The sequence below is a fragment of the Patagioenas fasciata genome, chromosome 10 (genome assembly GCF_037038585.1).
Source record: "Patagioenas fasciata isolate bPatFas1 chromosome 10, bPatFas1.hap1, whole genome shotgun sequence".
NCBI classification, from domain to species: domain Eukaryota; kingdom Metazoa; phylum Chordata; class Aves; order Columbiformes; family Columbidae; genus Patagioenas; species Patagioenas fasciata.
The window spans coordinates 19,568,055-19,590,994 of record NC_092529.1 but is presented as its reverse complement, the minus strand read 5'-3'; the positions used below and the strand labels follow the sequence as shown (position 1 = coordinate 19,590,994).

Genomic DNA, 22,940 nt, shown 5'->3' with positions numbered 1-22,940 from the left:
ACATCATGCTCTGGCTAAAACTGCATCCTGCATCCCTCACAGATGCCCAAGTGGGCACATTTTGGAGGACTGAGATGCAGCAACTCCTGGGGCACCTCTGCAAAACTATTTTCATGAAGGTTTTTTTTAAGTTTTCAAAAGACTTTAGTGAGTTTAAGTAACAGCAGTTGTGTAGCTGTGGAAAGGGAAAATAAAATGATCTCACCGGAAAAAGAAAATGAGAGGTGTTTGCGTTTCACTTACTGTCACACCTTACAGCAAGAGGCTGATCACCATGAGATACAGCAAGTTTTGGTGCCAGCTGGAGAGCTGAATGCAATGAAAAAGGCCACAAGCACTGAGATGTCTCAGCTGGGGAGCTCAGGCAGGCTGAGCATCCTCTGCCAATGTGTGGGAGCAATCCCGGTCCCTACAGGCTGCAGAAGAGTTCTCCCCAAGGTGTGGGAGAGCCAGCATCACCCCTCATGCTGATGCAGTGGGTGGTAGGTTTTGTGTGATTCTCGGTTGCCTTTGCCCATCACTGGCTTTTGGTTCATGTCCCTCTTTGGGTCTGTGTTCTTCCTACAAAACCTCCTCTGCGCCTTGTCTGTTTTGTCTTTCTAGAGGTGGTAAGGAAGGAGTGAGATGTGTGAGCCCTGTCTTTGTGAGGCGAAGGTGTGTTGGCCAATGCCAGCCAGGCAAATGCTGATACCACTGCAGCCCATGTGGTGTGTGATGCTGCAGGTTGCAGTTCTTGCATGGATAAGGCATCACAAGACTGCTAATGGGGCAAGGGGAGGCAAATACTGCCTTGTGCTGCAGACCAGAGGTGCTGAGTTGTTTAATCTTTATGGCTTGGACTCAGGCAGTGTGCACAGTAGCTGGCAAATGCTTTCACATAGGTTAAAATGCACTGAGCAGCAGGACAGTACCTCAGCCTGGAGAACTCGCTCAGCACCACAATGTCTCCTCGTTACAGCATCAGCTGGCATCAGGCTGTATCTGTTGGAAACACGGGGCCACATCATCAGCAATGACATCTGTCAGTGTGGTGGTGTGGCTTCTGCTTGTGGGAAAGGGGCCTGGAAGTTCAGTGCTCATACAAGGCTGCTGGAGTCTCCTCTGTGCCTGGATTGTGCTAGAAGTGCAAGCACTGAACAGATAAATTGAATTATCGGATGAATTCAGTCTCCTTGGTTTTCTCTTCAGGATTTTCCCCGTGAACTCTGTCTCTTCTTGTACAATGTAAATCTCAAGCCGCTGGGGAAAAGCAATTGTGCTCTAATTTTGCTGCGTAGAGAACTGTTGTCACCCAGCAGGTGTTTTTGTTATACCAGCATGTAACTTCTGTCTCCAAATAAAAAAGAAAGTTCACCTTGTGTCTCATCCGTTATGTCACATGTATTTGAAAATATGTGATGCAGTGTGTAGAAAAGAGGGCAAAACAGTGATAAATGCAGGGATGATAAACACATAGCACACAGCGTGATTCACAGTCTTGGTTACACCAGGCAGCGCTGGGGTGATGCTGGTGATGCCGGAGGCTTGCAGGGGACGCACAGAGCCTTGCAGAGAGGGATCCACGGGTCCATTTTGTGCTCTTAACCTGCTGAAGTCCTGAATACAGAACAGAGACATGGGACCAGCCTGAAAGCCCTCTCATGAGGAGGTTTGCAGTGATGGAGCGTGGGGTTTGTGTCTTTGTACATCTGATGGGGGGGGGAGCAAATGTGGCATCTTTCCAAAGATGTGGCGTGTGTTTGCCACTGATGTGTCCCCTATGCAAGCAGGTGCCTGCGTTTTGGAGGCAATGAGCTTCCCTCCTGCTACCTTCTCCTCCTCCTGCCAACACACACAAGGGACACAGCAAAGGTTTTCTTCTTATGCACCAATGGCACAGAAATTTTCCCTTTTGGTGCAAGGGAACAGTGGGTTTCCAGTAGGTTTTATCTGATATATAAAATAGGGCAAAAGCTCAAGTTCCAGGCAGACGCTTTAGAGGTCTGATCCTGTGCAAGCACAGGAGGAGCTTGGTGCATTTTGATGTATGGGAGACCTGAGAGGTCTTTTGCCCTTACTGAGTGGGCTCCTTGCTGTAGCTGCAGGGCAGCTTACTGAGATGCAATGAAAGGCATCTCAAAATAAAACAGTCCAAAAATCCCCTAAACCCAGCAATGAAGATGCACGGCTCCAGTGACAGTCTGAAAGTGTCAGAGCTTTGGAGGATACTTAAGCTTGCTACAACTTTAGCCCAAAATTTTGAGCTGTTCCTACAGAGCAGACACAAGGACCAAAGTGATGCTGTGTTAGTGGTGGGGAGGAAGGGACTGCATCTCCCAACCCACTGTGGTGGTACCTGCACCACAACACAGCAACCAGCCTTGCACCCAGGGGAAAGTATTTGCTTGCTCTATTAGACTGTGTGTAGTCATTGTCTAATAATATGAGCATTTTGCCATCCCTCTGCAAATAAGGCTGAGGCTGCTGCCTGATTGGTATATCATCTCACTTTCTCTCAGCATTGATTTTCTTGCTCTCCTTATTTGCTTCATAAAAAGCGAGGCAAGGAGCTGGTGCTCGCTTGCTCCCTCTCCTCCCTCCCTCTCTCTCCTTTCTCTCTCTCTCTCTCCTGGAAGAAGCTTTTGGGAGCCTTTATTTTTAGCATGAGACAAACCTTCCTTTATTTCAGGAGACGCAAGTTGGATTATAAATCCTTTTGTAAATGTGTATGGTGATATTTGCTCCGGTAAGTTATATGCATCTCTATTTATTTGTGTAACTGTACTGTTTGGGGGAGAAGTGGGGTTTTACAGGAATTGTGAAGCCCACAGACTTGTTTTTAGGTTTGGTTTCTTTGTAATCTCATGCTGAGCCCAACTGTTCCATGGATTTTATATATACTGAAATATTTTCAGTTTGTATTTTGCTTTGCAGAGGGGGGTGTCTGCTTTGAAAACTTGTTTTGCACTTCATTTTACAGCAGAAATGTGGAGAGTGAGGATTAAAGGGAAAAAGAACTCTGATTTATCATGTTCCTTCTGGCATTTTAAATCAAAAATGTCTCAAAAATAATGCAGAATGTTTGATATTAAAAAATCAGTAAGAGCTATTTAAGATTGATCAAGCTGTACTATAAATATCTGACTGCATATTACCTTAGAAAGATCAACCTAAAGTGTGGCAGGTTGGCAGCAACATGCTCATCATCAAAATGTATTAATGAAATAATGAAAATCTTTAAAGTAATTAAGAAAGTAGCTTGCTTTTCAGAGTGTAACATCATTTATAGAGGTCGATAGACTGTTGTTCTGACTTTCTGCTCCCTGCCTCTGCTTTGTGCAGCTCAGCAGCCTCATTGCCCAGTGCTCTCAGCTAACTTGGAGACGTCTTTGTTACCTGTAAATAACAGCGAGGTGCAGTTATTTCTCTCCCCCAGCACAGCTCCTGGTGTGCCTTCCAGGCAGTGCAAGACAGTGGTGGTAATAGTACAGCTGAGGAAAACAAGACGTACAGCTGTAATATTTTCAGACTACATAAATAAATACTTGAAATTGCAGCATTATATTGATTAATTTATTGGGAATTTTATTCTTTCATACTTGAATCATATCCATGGGAGCTGATTGCTTTGGTGTTTCAGAAGTCTTTTAAAAACTCCAGCTCTAGCACAAGCTGGAGCTGCTATGAGAACATGCTTGAGTATATACCTGCTCAGAAAATCAACATATTAGACCCAGAATAATCTGCCTACTCTCATGATACCAGAGTATGCTAATAGATATATGAAGTGTACCTTAATACGATATTAGAAGACTGTAACTGGGTTTATTAAACCCACAGGAGAAGGTAACGATGTTGCATCTGGCAATCCAAGCTAAACTCTTCCAGAGGGAAATTTCAGGTTGGCAATAACTGCTTAGTCATTTGGACCGGTTTAATTGTTCCTGTTTTTTCAAAATTAAATAGTTGCACTTCCCTGAAGGGCAGCTGACGGGAGTGTTTTGAGGTGTGCCCCTCCGCAGCAGGCTCTGGAGCTCTGCTGGGCTCTGTGCTGGGGCAGGAGCTGCTGCTGGTACGCAGTATGCCATGGGTGGTCAGGTGTTGGACAGGTGAGTCCACACGCTTGGTTCTGCTTCCTTCTTCCTGAAAATGTAGTTAATCTGCACCCAGTTCAGTGGCTTTTTGGCTTTTGCATGATTGCTATTTCGTAAGGACCATATATATTTATAACAGCTGTGTAACTTGAATATATGTGCTTGGCATGGTGTTGGAGAACATGGTGCATAAGAATAATTGTCTTTTTCACAGTTGTTTAATTCCTCAGGTGTAGATGACATGGGTATCTGAGCAGTGCACATCTCACACACTTTCTAAGCGTAGTCCTGCTTGCCTGAGGACAGCGTTAAGCATTTCGTACTTTACTGAGACTTGGTAAGACTCAGTGCAGTGTCCTTTAGGTGAGCAGAAGGACGATGGTCACAGAGTACATTTGGGTGGCTCTGGAAGGAAAGGGGCTGGGCAGCATGAACCGAGGAGCACAGTTCCTGCATCCTACCCTGCGAAACTGAAGGCCTGGGGTTTCTGTGCCGTGTAACTCATTGTAGCAGGGATGCCAGACTGCCCTGAAAGCTGGGCTGTGGTTCATTAAGATGCCAGTTGAGCTCACCTGAATAGCTTTGAAGTGGGAACAGTGGCCAGGAATGGCTGGTTTGAGTGCAGGTGGGGGGGGCTGTCACCCCTGCCCCCAAAGGCAGGTCACCTGTAGCCAAGGGAGCATAAGGCACAAAGCAAATAATGTGGTTAAGTCCTTTGCTGCAAGACTTTCCCTTGGCAGAGGAGCTTGTGGCTGAGCAGAAGTGATCCCTTCAGCTGTGCATGCCATCTCCACAGAACAGAACTGAGGCAAACTTGGGAGGGCAGGAGAGCTTGCCTTCCTCCTCATGTTGTACACAGAAGGTCTTCAGTGTTCATGGTTTTCTATCTGTTGCCTCTTGCCCATCCTTGTGCCCCTTCATCTCCAGCTACTTGGTGGTAGCAGATCTGAAGGAGTGAACCTTCTCCCCAGTCCAGTCCCCCCAGCCACCACTCATCTCTTGGACCTTGGAGCAGCCTCTGCCACCTTCCCAGGAGTGTGGCATCCTCTTGTGCAAGAAGACCTCAGGCTAATGTGCAAACCAGGGCTCGGTGAGGCCGTGGGGCCAGGTCCACAGCATGGTGCTTTGCAAGCTGCCAGGGCTGAAAATAAGAGATTTGTGCCAGTGGGATAGAGGAGTCACTGCCCCTTTCTAGCAGGTGCATCAGAGTTTGAAAGGAGTCTGAAGTGTTATTTTAGGGGTGCCTGGATCCTGGGGAACTTCTTTTCCTTCGAGATCTGTTGCCTTGGCCGCTCCACTTGCAGCTCAAACAGTTCCTAGAGAAATTCCTTAAATTCTTAAGAAATGCATTTATTAAATATCTGGCTCCTCCTGAATGCCAGATACTCTTTGTTTAGCCAAATCCTTGGAAGACTTAATGAGTGCTTTCCTCACCTCTGTTAATCCCATTCAGATCCATAGATGCTCTGCAAGGGGAAAGGTATTTGTGTTGATATTGGATAGCAGCTGCCTGTCACTGCTACTGATGGCAGGTGGTGTTTTATTCTTCATGTCGCTCTTAATTAGGAGTTCCTGTACAATTATATGACCATTTTTTTCCAGGAATGTTTCCCTGTACATAGGGTGGCAGATGGCAACTAGACCTAGAGGTTGGTCTTTCCTGATTTTGCCTTTGGGCTCTCTTTGCCCCAGCAAGCTAAAAGCAAGCCGTTGCAAATAGTAGCATGGTGCACCATTGTCAATACAATACTGGGGGCTCAGCCCAGCCGATCTGAGCAGAACTGGAGTCCTCAGATGTGGGTACTGCCTTGGAATGAGGGCATGTGGGAGGATGTGAGGAGAGCCATGGACTGGGGACAAGCGAGAGCTGCGTTCCCTGCTCAGCGCATCCCTGCTCCTTCATCTAGAGCTGGTGTGGGTAGCCTGTGTAAGATGAACGGATGAAGCTGCTGTCTGCCAGCACAGCACATGTGTGTCCATACGTGGGATACAGGGTTGCTAGAGAGCCCAGACAGGCCCAAAGGAGAGCTTTATCTCCTCGCCAGGGTATGCAGTGGCATAGCGCCAGCCCCGAAGGAGTTGGAAGGGGCCCATCAGTGTGTCTAGGCTGCAGGTGAGGTTGGGGCTGGGGACACACGCTCCTGCCCGGGCTCGCAGGGTCTGCGGGAGCAGAACTGTGGAGTGCTTGCACAGCGTGCAGTGCGGATAGAGGGGCTGACTCTGCCTGGCCTTAGTTTGCAGATGTGATCGTTGCCCTCCACCTGAGGGGATGCTCAGAGCTCTTGAACCTGCAATAAAACTCCTTGGTAAGCAAGCTCTGGGAACAGAGATGTGACAATACTGTGAAACTCTTCAGTCTTCCTCTCCTGTCACACACAACCTCTTATTTTAGAGAAAAAAAAAAAAAAAAGAAAGAAAGGAAAATAAGAAAGATGTGCTGAGCCCTTCTGTAAAGACAGGTGATCAGCGTGGGGGACCATATCTGCAGTGCTGCCCCTTTCCTCTGCAAACTGCTGGGTGCTGGGGCTGTCTGTCTGTCTGTGCTGTGTGCAGACCGTCTGGGTGGAAGGGCTCTGCGCCACCTGAATGGCTGCGCAGTGTCTCATCTGTCACCAAACTTCCCCGGTGCCGTGGCAAAGCAAATATGCTGCAGCAGGCTGGAAAGCTGTAAACATATGGGCACTAACAACAGATTAAGTGAGTGATTTAGTTTAAGGAGCTTGGTAGATTACCATAAAATGTGTCTTAATTAGAAAAGCAATCAAACTTGCACAGAGTCAATGAGGATGGAATGTCCCTGTTGGCAGCAGTGAGTGCTCGGTCCCCCACGCCAGGAGATGGGGATGGCCATCTCATGACCATTTTGAGGGGTTGGCAGTGGTTTGCCCAATCCAGCTATGGGTGGAGGGTGCTCTCATGCTGAATTATTTGTTTTTTCACCCATGAATCCATCCCACGGGCAGCTCAGAATGAGACTGATGGTGAACTCAGACTCCTTTAACAGCGTTAACTAACCAGAAACTGCTGAAGGTGAAAGAACGGAGCATTTGCACATTTTCCTTAAAACTATGTGCAATTACCCAAAGATCTATTTGAGTGTTTGCCGTGTATAGCACAGCTAGTCCCAGATAAAGGATTGAAGCTTCTAAGTGCTACCATAACACAAATAATTAATAAGTCTATCTCCCTCGCTGTGTCCTTATCTTTTAGTGAGCATGGCCATAATTAGCTCTCACCTGATTCTGAATTTATAGCATGTTCAATTGTTTTTTTTCATTCTGCTTGTGTTTTCTTTGCTTCCTCATTTTATTTGCCCTGGTTTTATTCCACAGGCCTGAATCTACAGTTAAATAAAAACTAGATAACCATCTCCAGCTGGGCAGGTATAAAGATTGCAACAGCCAAAACCATATTGATGCATTATTGGTTTTGTACAAGTGCTTGCTTTTTTCCGGGGTCTGGGAGGATTTGAAATACATTGGGAAGTAGCACAGAAGATGTACAGCAGCTGCTAGCAGTTGTGAGAAAGAAAAAGATGCCTGGTTATTTCAGAATTAAGTATTCTTGAACCACGAAGGAAATGGGGAACATTCAGGAAAGGTTTTTGCCAAGTTTTTTTTGTTATCGTCTTTTGTGTTTAGAAGCAGGTATAGCTGCAGATTTCAGGGAATGTGAATGAAAGGGCGTAAAGAGAAAAAGAGATAAGCAAGAGGTGTGGAGGTGCACAGTAAGGAGGAGGCTGTAGAGGAAACAGGACAACTTAAGCTGTTCAGATGAAGTGCGTCAAGAGCTAGTGAGATAAGAAATATTTTTCTATTTTAATTTAAGGATGCTGTTATTAACCTTTCCTAAAAATGTTCATGTTCAGGTGTTGCTGTTTAAGTGTGGGGAAGGAGAGCAATGCAATTTCAGGGGACAGAGTATAAGGGAAGTGGTGGAAGAGGAAAGAGAGGTTTGAATTTTAAAAATGTTTCTTGCTCAAAATGTTCCCTGTGAATTCCAGAGCTCAGCAAAGCAAATGTTCATTTAGAGCCAAGAGCAAGAAGGGAACATGTGCGGTGGTCAGGTTAATGAAGAACAACCCTAATGGGCTTCTTTGGCCAGGGCTGGGTGGTCCCTGCAGGGCTTTGCAGACATGCCATCTAGAAAAACAGCCTCTCTTTTCCAAAAGCAATGTCTTGGCTCTCAGTGGTCCTGCTCATACAGACATCGTGGGCTGAAAGAGTGCTGCTGGGTGTGTGGGTGTGGAAGAAGGGACTGAAGGCCCCATTACACAGTGATTTGAAAGCACTCCTACATCCTCATGGGAATAAACTGTTGCACCAGATTATTAATCCCGAAGGTTTTCTGCATTCCTTCCCAAGATAAATAATTTTCACCCATTTCCTTAGATCTGTTGGAGAAAGAAGACTGAGCGGAATGCAGGCGTGCATGCCTGCGGGTGGGCGGGAGGAGCTGTACAGCAGAGAGGAAGCTACTAATGGCCTCTGATGAGCACGGACATGATAATAATGAGGTTAATGCCCTTTCAGTCACCCAGAGAAATCTTAGCAAACATATAATCCCTGCCAGTCAATGGGTAATCATTAGGTCATAAATAATACAATGTGATTGAAGGACAGGAGCCTTTCCTGTAACAACCATTTTCAGTCAGTGGTGACGCGGGGAGGGTTTTGTTGCAGCCCCCATGCGGTGCCAGGCAGCGGGACTGAGCTGTTGGGAGCACTTACTGATTAAAGGAGCATTCCCACCTCTTGTTTCTGCTGAATACATCTGTCATCAGGGCAGGAAAATAATAGAATTGTAGAATCATTTTGCTTGGAAGAGACCCTCAAGATGAATGAATCCAACCATAGCCTAACTCTAGCACTAAACCATGTCCCTAAGAACCTCATCTACACATCTTTTAAACACCTCCAGGGATGGTGACTCAACCACTTCCCTGGGCAGCCTGTTCCAATGCCCGACAACCCTCTCTGTGAAGAAATTTTTCCTAAAACCCAGACTTAACCTCCCCTGGCAAAACTTGAAGCCATTTCCTCTTGTCCTAAAAAAGTTCCACTGAAGCCCAGGTCTACCAGGTAGTGCTGGGAAAGAGCCAAAGCTAATGGAAAGGAGAAGGACACAAATTAGATAAGGAAGCAATTACAGCAGCCATTAGATGGTGCTGCCTGGTGGTGACGCTGGGAGAGCTGGAGATGGGGCTCGGCTCCCCAGCTTGGAGAGGTGCCTGGTCCCAGCACCAGCCTGGGGCAGGCAGTGCGTTCATCATGTACAACACTGCTCTTGCAGATTGGATTTGCTGTCCCCTGCCATCCAGGGCTGCAATTGAGGAGCTATGGTGCGGTCTTGGTTGTTGTTGAGCTCCTGGGGCTGTATCAACTATCAGGGGTTTAGTGGCATTAAGTTTGGAGGCACTTTCCCTTAGAGTCCTTCCCATGTGCAGATGTCACTCAGCCATCATGTAAATCCCCTGTTTATTAGAGGGAGTAAATCCTACTTAGTAATAACTTGGATCACGCTCTGTATGTGTTTATGTTAGATCATGGGTCTTTTTAAACCCAGATGCCTTTAAACCCACCAAGAGAGCAAGGAAATGAGCAACTGTCCAACCTTTTTTATTTTATAATTAAATGTTTACACTTGTTACACAATAAATCCCATACAATCAGCTGGTAAAACCTACACGAAGCCTGCGTGTTCAAGAGGGAGCAGGCACAGACTTACATTTATGCATGAACTGGAGTCTTTGCTGGGTTGCTGAACCTTACCTGTTAATAAAATAAGAATTAACATCACGTGTTAGAAAACCTCTCCTGTACCTGACTGTGGCTTTCCTTGCATTTCGTCTGTGGTGATCAGAGGTGATTGATACCAAAGCAGCTCATGAGATAATGTGGGCATGGGGGGACACAGCTGGCAGGGGTGAAAGGAAGGAGACCCAGCCCAGGGGTGGCCACTCTCCTGGGCTGGCACTTGCAGTGCTCTGGGCACTGTCACAACGTGGATCCTGGTGGAGACCATCACGGTTGGGTTTTTCTGCTAGCGGTCTGGGACTGGAAAAGTTTTCAGGCCCAAAAAAGAATGCATGTCTCTGCTGAAATGACATATGTCACAACATGAGTTATTCAGGTACAAATCTGAACAAATCTGTCCAACTTGTGCTCCCACCTCCTTAAAAGTAAAAGGTACAAGTATGAAGTTGTGGGGACTGCAGAGGAAGAGCTGTAGCTTCCAGACTGCTCTGCAGCTGGGGGGGGCAAAGAGCTGAAAGGCTGTAAATGCAGCAAAAGTACCACTCTGTGATAGGTCCCAAATGAAGGAATGAACACCCAGCCATTGCCCCAGGTACTCCTAAATCAGTCTGCAGCAAGTATTGGTGTATTTTGTTTCTCAGAATACTCATTGCCAACCTCTCAATGCCCACATGCAGAAAGCAATTTATACAATAAATTTAAAGCAAACAAGCAAACAAAGCACAAAACAAACAAGCAAACCAAACCAATCCAAAACCAACCCCAAACAAACAAACAAACCACAGCACCCAACCTCAGGTCTTTGTAAATGTCTTCAGTTATCTCAAACACTTGACAAATGGTTAGAGGGGCTGGAAGAGCTCAGCATCTCCACCTTGCTTGTGTAAGTAGCTTTGTCCTCTGACAACTTTTTGCTGCATCCAAGGAGAGATGCTCTTAATATGTCTATATTTTCTGCCTGTTAACTCTTCCTTGCATGCTGCCAACCTTAGCATTAGCTTTCAATTTTATGGCTGACCCGTTAAATACCGGATGAAACACATCTCATCAGCTTGCATTACATTTTGAACTTAATAAATAGGAAAGGCATTACACAGATTCTGTCTGGCCATCTGGAGGAACAATGTTCTTTACCTTAACGAATGGCTATCTAATCCTCTCATATACAGTTGGGTTTTATTCTATTAAAATATAATGAGAAAAGACTCCCATACCATTATGTGGTGGAGCTAAATGGGATTTTTAGAATAATCAATGAAAGATGAGTAAAAAAGATAAAGGTTTACTTCAAAGAAAAAGAGAGAAAATTGTCTCTTTGGGATTAAAGTATTGTAGAACTGAATTATTATAACATGATCTTCACTCACTAAAAATATCCCAATTTCATTTCCATAAATCTTTCCATTATGGATCAAATTAAGTTGGTTTGTTTTTTTTTTTTTTTCATTGTAAAAATCTGAGGCATTAAATGAAATGCTGTGCTTTAAACAGAGGATTCTACAGCATTCTTGCCCACCATGGGGTCAGGTCTCTCTGCACAGCCACTGGCATTAAGGGCTGCTCTCTGCTGGATCCCTTAAAATGCCAAACAGGTTTTTTTTGCTGCAAATGCCCCAGCAAAGACCCCAGCTGAGCAGGGAGGTCTTGCAGTAGGTTGTTCTCCTCCAGGTGGGTGGCACTGGCTGGGGACATGGTGCTGCATGGGTCCTGCTGGCCTCAGGGGCTGGAGGACATGGTGTTTTCCAGAAGTAGCCATCCTCACCACACAACATGCACAGGAAAGGGCCTCATTCACTTAGCTCTGCCTAAAGCTGTTGATGTTGATGCAAAGATTTTCCTCCAACACATCTGTAGCTGCGTTTCCATTCCCTGATAGGAAGACACTGGAAACATTGAATCTGACAGCCAAGTGAAAGCTATGAGGTGCTTTGTATGAGATCTCGGTAGGTTGTATGTCCCCACCTCCAGCATGGTGACACCAAAAGCCCTTTTCCAGCTGCCACCTCGTCCTGGAGGCACCTGTGTTCTGCAAGTGCCTTCTGACATGGAACAGACTGGAGTGGTTGGTCCTTCAGTGGTGTGCTAAAACTGAGGCACCACTGGGGTTGCTGTTTGGGCAGACATACAACATTCCCCAGATGGGCCATATGTGGTTCTTCAAGCCCCAAAGATGTTCCCTCATCCCTGGGCTTTCCCTCCATGCAGACCAGCTCTGAGTAGGTGTGGGGTCTTTTTTGCAGTGCTGCTGTTTTTTTGTCAGGGGGCACACTAAATCCCAGCAATTAGTGAACAATTACTTCAGGGTTTTTTTCTCAGCAGGAGCGGAATATATTTCTGCTTTCTCCCTGTACAGCTCTTGGAGGAAAATGACTCCTGCTAGTCATCACCTACCCCCCTAGCACTGCGTCAGCTGCGATCCTATCCACCTCCAATTCATCAACCAGTCAAGCTGATATAATTAGGAATCCCAAAGTCAATAATCTGATAATCTACAGTGCACAAAGGCTTCTATGTAGGAGAAGTGATTCCAGGAAGTCTGCAGCTCAGATCCACACAGGAAAAATGCCAGATTTTAAAAAAGAAACAAGTAGAGACCTGGAGGAGAGACTGCTTCCACATCCTTCACTGGTGATATATTTTGGGCTGTCAGCTCTACAGTAAATGTTTTCCCATAAAGTCATTGAGTGCCTTCAAATCTTCCCTTTACAGTCTTAATAATAATGTTCAATTACTGGTTCTGCTCTATAAATAAATAATCTCAGTTTAACGAGACGCTCTGCTGGGTGAGTGATGCTGGCTGCAGGGACGATGTCTCCGGAGGCCTTGGAGCACCGTTGGCCACTGTGAGCAGCAGAAAGTGTAAACCAATATAACATTTGGCAAACATTTTGCAGTCTCTTTATTATGGCAATCCAGAGAAAGGGAAGTCTTACATCCAGAAATGATGCCAGAAAAAATTGTCTTTGTAAAACACTTTGAATGTGTAAAATGACTAATAAAAGAGTAGGCGTTTCAAATATTTCAGGTTGCTCTTTAAAAGTGTCAGGAGTTCCCCCTGGCTTTCCAGTGTTAGGGCAGTAGTAGGGGGTAGGGGAGACCTCTCTGGGAAAGCGTCCAGCAGGTTCATCCCCATTTTCCTCCCTCAACCCCAAGTGTTGAAGACCAGTCCATGTAGTGAGTTGTGTGTCACTTGCAGCCTGCTTTTGGCCACCACAGCTCCAGGCGAGACCAGCGCACGTTCTTTTTGAGATTTTGACATCCTGGAGAAGTCCCTGAGGAGCCCTCAGACAGAGTGGGGATCTCCCCTTTACACCAGCATGGATTTGGGGTGCATTCTCAGGCCAGTTCCACCTCATTTGCCAGCGAGCTGCCAAAGGCTGCTGCATAGGGCAGATGTGCTCCTGGGAAAAGCAAGTGGCTTATATAAAAGTTTCATCAATTTTAAATGCCAGTGTTATCTTCCTAACAGGATGTTTTAGCTGTAACATGCTCTACATAAGCCTTTTAACTCGTCTTGTCAGGAACCATTCTGCCTTCTTCTGGTGCACACGGCGAGCCTGTCGCTCAGCAGGCATTGAGGGGAATTGTTGGAAAGCCAAACACAGAGAAGCGATGGGAAATCATCCCGGTTTTCCTTTCCAGAGTGGGATGGGTGATGTCCGGGGTCACATGCTGAGGTGCTGCCAACTGTCTAATGTACAGCTGGGACTTCTGCTGCCCCAGCGCATCACACACCCTGAGCCCCTGGCCACTGAGGACAGCTGGGCTGGGAAACAAGGCGGACCAGCCTTGAGTCTGGGTAAATAACAGCTCCAGAATACTGATTTAGAGGATCCATTGCCATTGTGGTGAAGTCTAACATCAGAAGAAGGAGGGTTTCCAGCTGATCCTGTAAATCAGCTGATGAACCTTTGCCTGCCCTGAGCTGATGTGAGCAGCACGTGCCCTGCTGGAGATTATATTGCTATTTTTTCTCAGAGTGCTAAGGAGCCAACTAATCTATAAAACATGTTAACCTGATTTGACAGTGAAGGCTGTTTATTATTGCACAGTACCATAATAAATACAATTTCTGTTTGTTAAGTTAGACTGTGGGATTTACCTGACTTCCTTACAAAAATATACCAATAATGCAGGCCAAGGCTGCAAGGTCATAAAGGGAATATCACCATAATGGGAGCAGGGGATGGGATGTTAACCATCATACAGAAAGGCATTGCAAGCCTCAGAGATGTGCTGCCTTGTTAAAGGTGTGTCTGAAAGCATGTGGAAGTAGGATGATCTTCCAGCCAGGCTGGACTGGACATGGGAAATGTGCATTGCTCTGGTCTGTGCCGGGGAGCTCAAATAATGTCCTTCTTCCCCCTCCCTTTGGTCTGTGGCCTCACTGTGTGGGTTGGTAACTGCTTCCATAGCGCACATCAAGCAAGCGCGATGCTTTCCTGGGGCATTATCCCACATTGACCATGGACCACTGATCCAAGCTGTGGACAGGCATCCTCCATGTCCCTCAAAGGTCCAGGCAGGAGCCTCATCATTGTATCCATGTTGCAGGAGTGACAGGATGCACAGGGGATGGCTGGGCTTTTCCCTACTCCCGTGCTGGCACAGCCGCAGCAGCAATGATTTGTTGCCTCAAGGGCACCACGTTTCTCCCAGCTGTAATTCCTCTGGGGAAGGAAAGTGCAGCACTGGCCATTGGGGCTGAACCTTGAGATGCAGCAGCCATGTGATAACCAGAGGTGACTGGGTGCTGGGGACATTTATCTAAGCTGAAGGGGAAGAGTGGTATGCATGCACATTGCAGACGGGGCTAGCACTGTGTGTGGATTTATAGGCAAAAAGTAAATAGGAACATAGGGAAACACTTTCCTTTTCTCCATAAACTTTTCAATTTCAGGGAGGCCAGATTCAATAAAATTATCTCGCAGATGGAGGTTTTATTGCATCTGGCCCATAAAGCTCCCATTATGGGGTTTACAACTGCCATTTACACAAATCCTGCTATAATAAAATACAGCGGTGTTTACAGCATTCCTGCAACCACCACAGAATTACAGCGTCCACAAAACCTGATGAGTAAATCTTAGCTTAATGCATCAGGTGCTCCGCTGAAAACATAAAACTTGGGGGGGTGGAAAAAAGGGAAAATGCAGAGGTCGGAGGAGAAGGTTATGTTTATGTTTAAAATTATGTTTACTGCTTGGCCAAGATACCCTGGGAAAACACCATTGATTTACAGCCCCCACCCTCCTCTCCTGCAATGCAAAATGGAAATATGCTCCTAAAAGGTGCTGTATGGCCTCAGCACACAGCTGTGGGGACCGGCTGGGTGTCACTGGCAGCTGGGCAGTCCCAGCCTTTAGCAGCACCTGATCCAGCCACGGCAGAGAGCCGAGCTCAGCTTGGCTGGGACCTTGTTCAGTTTGGTATAAAAGTCTCCAGCTGAGTCATTTTCTTGTTCCCACCTGCCTTCTGGGTGCTGGTAGAAGAATGTGTGCTGAGACAGGCTGGGAACTGCTGGGTAGCCCTGGTGGGTTGTGGCTGGAGAAGAAAGAGGCTGAAGGGTTTGCTGAACGAGTGAAAGCACCTGAAAAGCCCCTGGTTACGAGCTGAATATGAAGCAGAAGGGTGAGTAAGGGTTAGATCTGAACTGTCTGAGGGACTAAGACTTCAAAGATACTGTCTGCTGTCAAAAATACTCTTAATAGGGAGAGGGAAGATTTGGAACTCCAGAGGAGATCCTGCCTGAGAAGGAATAGCCTGAGCTGTGTTTGGGGAATGGCTCTGGGGTGGCACACACTTATACTGGTTTCTAATACTCGATTAAAGGAAGGGGATGCATTTCAATTGCATCTTTTTCCTCTACTTATCCTCATGCTGAGAGTTGTAGCTGAGAGGTGATGGCTTTTCCTTTATGGCAGGCCTGTCTCACACCACAGCCCTTCAGTTCTCTCTTTATACATCACTGCATTAATTTTTGTGCCTCCTTATGTATCTCCAAAACACTTGCATTTGCAACTCCATTAATTAGGCCAGAAAAGAGGTCAGCACTGATCTCTTCTAGTTTTCTTAATACATTGTTTTCTGACATGGCATCACAAATAAAACTGAGATGATTGATACTGATTTTCGATGCAAAAACTTATTGCATTTACAGTTCAAGTTGTAGTAGAAACATTTACTTTGCAACACATATTTAACAAGTCAATTCACAGTGAAGTTCAGCTTTCTTTTATCCCCCCTCCCTGAGCTCAGTATGAAGAACTTGGTAAAAGTTGTGGGTTTTTTCAAACTTTCCTTATCATTGGGCACCTAAATACCTTTGTAAATCTCTCATCAGTGATATATCCTGGTCATGCTGGAAGTGAGTAGCAGAGTGGGAATTTGCACTGTTCTCCTATTATTGTCTATGCTTGGTTGTGCTCAGCACATCACCCTGCAGCTGGGGAGGGTCAGGAGTCACCTTGTAACCTGGCAGCATCTGGGGAGGAGATGGACCTGTAAAGGTGAAGTCCAAGGAGTCTGCTGAAACTCCTGCCTTTGCTCATGCTGTGAACTGGGAGAACTCAGGATAATGGCATGTTTTGCAGAGCCTCGTGCAACAAGGATAGGTCTTTCTCTACTTATTGTACTTTGATATTACATTTACTGAATCATTTTTCAGTGTCCAAGAACATGTTTTATTTTCCAGATGCGCATACTGTTTGTTTCCTCTGGGTTGCTGACGTTTAGCTTATTTAATTGTGACCAAAATTAGGGGTTTACTTGTAATTTTCCATATCTCCCCCACTGTAGATCTCAGAGTAATTCTATTAAAGTTGATGGAGCTACTTCAGATCTATAGTGATCCAATCAGCAAAATGTAGCCTGTCCTTTAATTTAGATTACAACTGCATAAATAAGCTCTTTCCCCTTCTGCTCAGGGTCTTCTGAGGAGGCCTACATCAATTATGTTTTAATATACCCATTCCTGTTTCGTATTCCTCTGTTTGAACGCCTAATGGAAATATAAATGCTGATGTGTCTCTGCCTTGTGCACTCCTCCTTCACCTCCTTCTCCTGGAAGATTAAGATGTGATATGGATTTGCATCGGAATCAGCCAAGCTCTTTGTTCCTTGTCTACTTTGCCTGAGTTTATCTTAAGTCTTGAATTTTTTTCTGCTTTGCTGAGTGTCAGTTTACTGCACCTCTGTGTCCATCTTGGGTTATGGTAGTAACTTAGAAAAGATAATCAAAATATCATTGTGGGGTTCCTCTCCAAGCTATACTTCAAATGGAAGAGGGGCAGCGCAATTTTGTGTTTTGCCATGTAATGGGATGGTGGCCACATAAACTGTCTTGGTCTACTATTGCTACTTTTGTTGCTCCTTATAAATACTTCTGCCAGTGTTTGATTTGGGTTAAGACTGACTCATTATGCTCAGTTAATATCCATTCTTCTCTTGTCGAAGCTTGCCTGTCAGTGGGATGATTTAAATAGCTGCCTGGGTTGTGAATCCCAAATGAAGTTTGAGACAGGAGGGGAGGGCTGAGATGGCTGGCACAGACAAATGGTGACATTTCTGTCTACGTGTGGCAACGGAGCTTCAAGTTTTGTGGTTCTTTGCATTGGCTTTTTGTGGGGGACTACAATGGGTCCGTGGATTCCCTGGCGGAGGGCATGGGAACAGAAATTAGCCTAGAAGATATGAAGGCCTACCCGTGAGAAAGATGGGAGTAAAGGAGTATCCGGAGATATTAAGGATGTGCCTGTGAGAGAGAAGGGAGTAGAAGAATAACACTGATGATAGCAAAATTAGCCAATGAGATGTTACTGCTGTAACTTGTAACCAATAGTGAAGAGATACATGAATTGGTAAAACTGTATAAAAAGGCACTTGTGGCAATAAATGGCATCTACTACTTTCATCCTGGAAGAACTTGGTCCATGTCGTTTGTCCGTCTCAACCACGACAGCTTTTGGGAAGGGTACAGGCAAAACATATGGAGTGATGGATAACCTGACCCAAGGGGGTTGGTGCTGCAGCGAAAGCTGCTGCGTGGATCTGCTTGTGGTGGTCACTGAAACGAAATAAAATAAAAAATGTTGTTTGTTTTTGACAGCTTTTTGCAATCTTTGCATTTGCAACATGCGGTGGGTACTCTGGAGGACTGCGCCTCAGTGTGGACTGTGCAAACAAGTCAGAGAGTGACCTCAGCATTGACATAGCCTTTGCCTACCCGTTCAGGTAACCCGGGCTGCTTCGTGGTGGGGTGCTTGCAGATGCGAAGCCCATTTTCAGTGGGGTTTCCCATCATTTGTAGCAGCTTTTGATTAAGTACCAATCTGGGGTTCTTAAATTCTCCTCATAATGCTGTTTAGGCTCTGGTTGTGCAGGAGGAATGAATTTGGCTGGACGTGGTGTGGATGTGGGCATGGGAACCTCTGGGGAATGGGAACTCAGCAAAGGAGAATAGAGGGGTTATGGGCATGTAGAGCTCTGTAAAGGCCAGGACAGCTCAGGGGGTGGAAAACAGCAGGCAAGGAAAAAGAACAAAAACACATTCGCCCGAGAAAAAAATAGGCATAAAGCAGCCATTAACTAAGCTGGCAATGAGAGAAGATTCCCAGCCACTGGACTAGCAAGGACCTGGAATAGCCACTCCATGGAGAAGGGGCAGCAAAAGACAAAACAAGTCTAAACCAATAATTTTGAGATGCTTTTGCAAATTCTACTAATTGCCTGTCTGCATCTCTCAGTGCCTGAATACTTTAAAACTTGGAATGCTGTGACTTAAGAAAACATATTTTTGTTATTTAAGTAAATCTGAATTCTGTAGTGAGGTTAAAAAATTATACATATATAGATATAAAAATATTCATGCCTTTTAGAATCCTGCTTCAAAAGAATATCCACAGTTTTCTGGTTTTAAAGATGTCAAATCCACTCTAGAAACCTTTCATTTCTATATAAGTGGTTTCTTTAAGGAACTGATGATTAAGAAAAGAATACATAATCTGATCTGAAGGCCAGTACACTATGATTCTAAAATTATTTTGCTTCCTTTGGAAATTGTCTGCTGTTTTGCTTACGATTGAAATGCACAGACCAGAGGTAATAGCATCTACTTCTTTAAAATGCTCTAAAATATATCATCTACCAAACAGTGGAAACTGAATTTGATACTTTGAACTGTTGTTCTTCCTTGACACACAGGTATTACTCCAAAGGGGCACATTTCCTGGTATTACAAATGTTTATTTTTTGTCTTGATCTTGTCTGCATTTTCTTTCATTTCTGCTTAGTATGCATGTGATAGATCCTGAAAATTGAGTTATATGAATTTGTAATGTGATTCACTTCCAAATGGGTCATTTCTCCAGCATTCATTACAGAATACATCATACAGTGAAGTGCTTTTAATTTGCATGATTATAAAATAGTACTTTACGTAAAAGGTTAATAAAATGGAGAGACATAGCCAGCAAGTATCTCCTGGTGTTTTGCCAGGCATGTCAAATATTGTTTTTAGAAGGGTATGGCTGGATCTGCAGCTTCCCACAGTCTTGCTTATTAGAAAACTGGAAATATTGCTGAGTAGTTTTAGTATTCCAGCATGTTGGAAAGATGGTACAAAACAGGGTTTACTTGCAGAGGGGATGCAGCTGAGGCTGTAGCTGTCTCTTCAACTGTGTGTGTTTGGAACAGAGGGGGCATATGAGGAGGAGGCTGCACCCAAAGCTGGTGTGTATGGCCTGTACAGTGGGATGGCTGGCTAGAGGGTGGAAATATACCTGTAATTTTCAGGTGAGAAAGGAGATGACATTTAGCCAGCTGGTGCTTTGGGAGATGTATGAAGTTATTCACTGTTTGTGCAATTTGGAACTTTGCATGCAAACCTGAGGCATGTGCAAAAATAAATGTCCAAGGATGTACAGACTACATGGGGCAGCAGATCTGTGCCTGAAAAATCTGGTCTGGTGCTACCTGTGGAACTTGGTGTCATTTTACCGTTTCATATAAATATTCTCATGACTTCCTCATACACTTGTTCTTTCTACTTTTCTCCACTGCTCCTTTGGCAGACTGAAGAAGGGATGCTCTAAAAACAGAAGTGAGCTTAGTCGGGAAAGGTAATATCTTGTATTAGAGTAGTTGATACCTTTGGAAAAAGCAGACACATTTTAAGTTCAGGCTCTCTCATCAAGACGGTGATCCTGAAGCTCATCTACCTGCATGGGCACGTAGGCTTTGTGTAGGTAGGATTAATTTCCCACCAGTTGTCTCGCATTCAAGTCTGAATAAGTCTGTATTCACATGGTATTTTCTTTTCAAATGCCTTCAGTGTTCTGATTATTGGCTGACAGCTGGGGGAGGTGTAGGTGGAAGGAGAGATGCTGCCGAGCATCTGACACGGCAGCGCTGTTGTGGTTGTCAGCACTGACACTGAAGCCATTGAATACCTGAGCGCTGTTTTTTGAGCTGTGCTTTCCAGCATGACTTGAAATAAAGAAATCCATGCAGCTGTGCTAGCAGCTGCTTTCATTCCTGTTGCTGTGAGTTTGAGGTTTTGTTTTCTTCTCTTAGAAGCTGAACTGCTAGACCTTGGCTAGTTGGTGTGTAGGTGTCAAGAGCTTTAAGCAAATAAAATTGTAAGGCTCGACAGGACAGCTTGGCGAAGCAAGAGGACTTGGACATTTTGGAATTAAGATCGAAGGAGCCTGAAAACGTTTCCAGTAAAGCAAGATCAGAATGGGGAAGGAGCTTTCCAGACTGAAACGGGTGGCACCTCACTTGTGACCATGTGCTCCTGGGCCTCATCACCTTAAAGAAAGGAAGGATGCAGGAGGGCAAAACCAGTGCTGATGGGGTCTGGGGATGTGTGACTAAAACATACTGATTGCCAAACTGACTTCAAACCAGTGAGCCATGTAGCCTGAGGCCAGTCCTGAATGTACCAAAGAAAGTAGTATTGCACTCCACAGCTGGCAGCTCCAGATGCTGCTGCAAACCAAGGAGCATCTCCCTACCCTCTTACTGAGATTTTTCTTAGTCCCAATCTACAAGTTGCGAAAGTGTCCAGCGAAAAATGTAAATGAATTCAAGATAAATTATTAGTTCCAGCAGACAGGGAGTGTTGAAGAATATAGTTAAGAATTAAGAAAGGATATTAAAGTTATGGGAAGATGAAAATTGTGCTTGGTTCCTGCATTATCTTACTGCTGTTGTAACTCAGACAGCAGCAACTTGTGAAGCACCAAAAACCCCCCAAATAAACCCTTTGCACAAGGTGGTTTCTTCTAATTTCTGCCAGAATCATGACCTCTTGTCATTTTAATTCTGGACCTGGATTCATCTGCCCTTTGAAAAGGGAGAAGTGAGGAAATACAGATAAGTACATTAATCACTAGAGAAGACCATCAGAGTAATCTGGCAAAATGATGCTTATGCACAGCTGGGAGAAGTGATCCCTTGCGAGAAAAGCCCATGTGGTGGGTGCCTGTGTGAGGCTGTTGTGTGGCAGGAGCACAGGGAGGCAGAGGGGTACCCAGTGCTGGGGTGCACACTACTGGGGTGCAGTAATCATAGAGGAGCCTCTCCAGTGTCACTGATGAGGAATTGAACCTGAATATGTCTCTACCATCTCTCTTGGAATAGGAGGGAAGGTGAATGCTTTTTGCCTCTACAACTACACCAATTCATTTAAGCTTTCTGCAACCAGATTCATGACCCTGTAGTTACCCTGTAATGTGCAAACAACCTGTAGTCCAAACCCTAATACCCCTCAGCAATTTCTCCTGGAGCTCTGCCACACTTTTCTATGCATCCTCCCAGACTCTTCCATATTCAAGCTGATCTTCCTAAGGCCATTTCAAATAATTACCTGAAGTTTTCTCTCATTTCTTCTGCCTGCTTCTAGTTTTGTCACAAAGGATTTCTTTACCTCTTCATGATTTAACACACAAATCAGCCTTTTTTTTCTGGATACCTGTATATATATTTCAGAAGTTTTTACAAATTCATATATGGAAAAAACTTCTCTGGTCCCACGCTAGCAGTTTTTCTCAGCATTAGCATCTGTGCTTGGTACAGTATCTGTTGCAAGTTTGGCACACATTAGGATGTTTATCAACTTGATCCTCACCCCAGTAATGGTTAGTTGAATGGGGGATAAAATCAGCATCTTGAAATTATCTGTTACTCCTGCAATCCGTCACTCTTTCAGATCAGATTTGTCACTCATCCAAGTGCCCTGAAGCAATATTTTTTTCCTATGGTTATAAAGGTCCTATTTGTTTATTATTTCTTTCAGATCCCAGCAACACTTATCATGTACTTTGCTATTCAATGGTCTCACTTTGATAGTAAGTGGTTGAATAATATACCTGCCATGCATGTATTTGTTGCTGGTATTCATCATTTTAAGGTGCTTTTTAACCAGTTCTCCTAAAAGTAAACTTTTTTCAGTTACCAGCTTAGTTGTCAGGTTTGATTTACCAACTCTGTACTGAAGATTTTTGCTATATAATTGTTGGTGTTACAAACTTCATGTTTTTGTTGTAACTTGCAGAGTTGCACTGAAATGTTTCGGCTTCAGCTACTTATTTAAATGAAGCTTTGCATAGTAGAAATGCTCTCACACCAGAGGAGATCCTGAACTAAAATCTTTTTGTCTTTCCTCTTGGAGGTGCTTTAGCCCAGCCTATATACACAGGGTACCCCCAAGGTAAATATTGCATGGGAATTCATTTGGATTGTATCTTGCCTTTTCTTGTGGCATTCATCCTGCAAGCTACTTTGAAAATGTTGGCCCAGAGGATCACATTATTAAAGTTTAAACACAGCCTCACCTAAACCAATGGCTGTTGTAAGTGTGTGCACAGGTGTTAGGAGAATTGAGCCGTAGGTACTAGTGGGACAGAATGGGATTTCCTGGTGGTGTAAGCGTTAGAGCCTGGTGAAAGAATGTCTGTGCATGTCTTTGTATCACAGCAGTGAGCAAAACAAATGTTTTCCATTTCATTTTAAATCGTCTATTAATATCTTTCCAGTGTGCTGGTAAAACTGTCTCTTGAAGCAATCCTTGCTTCTGAAGGTAAAGGAAATTGTATTTTATGGGAGGTTT

General features: G+C 44.8%; 1 protein-coding gene across 2 annotated transcripts in view; it reads left to right on the top strand.

Moving 5' to 3' along the window:
• The window catches only part of SYNPR (synaptoporin), a 104,757-nt gene that overhangs the window by 57,258 nt on the left and 24,559 nt on the right, over positions 1-22,940 (top strand). Inside the window, exons 1-2 of one of the 2 annotated variants that reach the window (XM_065846005.2) lie at positions 2,370-2,725; positions 17,937-18,061. In XM_065846005.2, the coding sequence (XP_065702077.1) occupies positions 2,702-2,725; positions 17,937-18,061 (149 nt within the window). In that variant the 5' untranslated portion in view covers positions 2,370-2,701. Of the gene's footprint in view, positions 1-2,369; positions 2,726-17,936; positions 18,062-22,940 lie in introns of those variants that run through there. The other variant, XM_065846006.2, reaches the window with a different exon arrangement.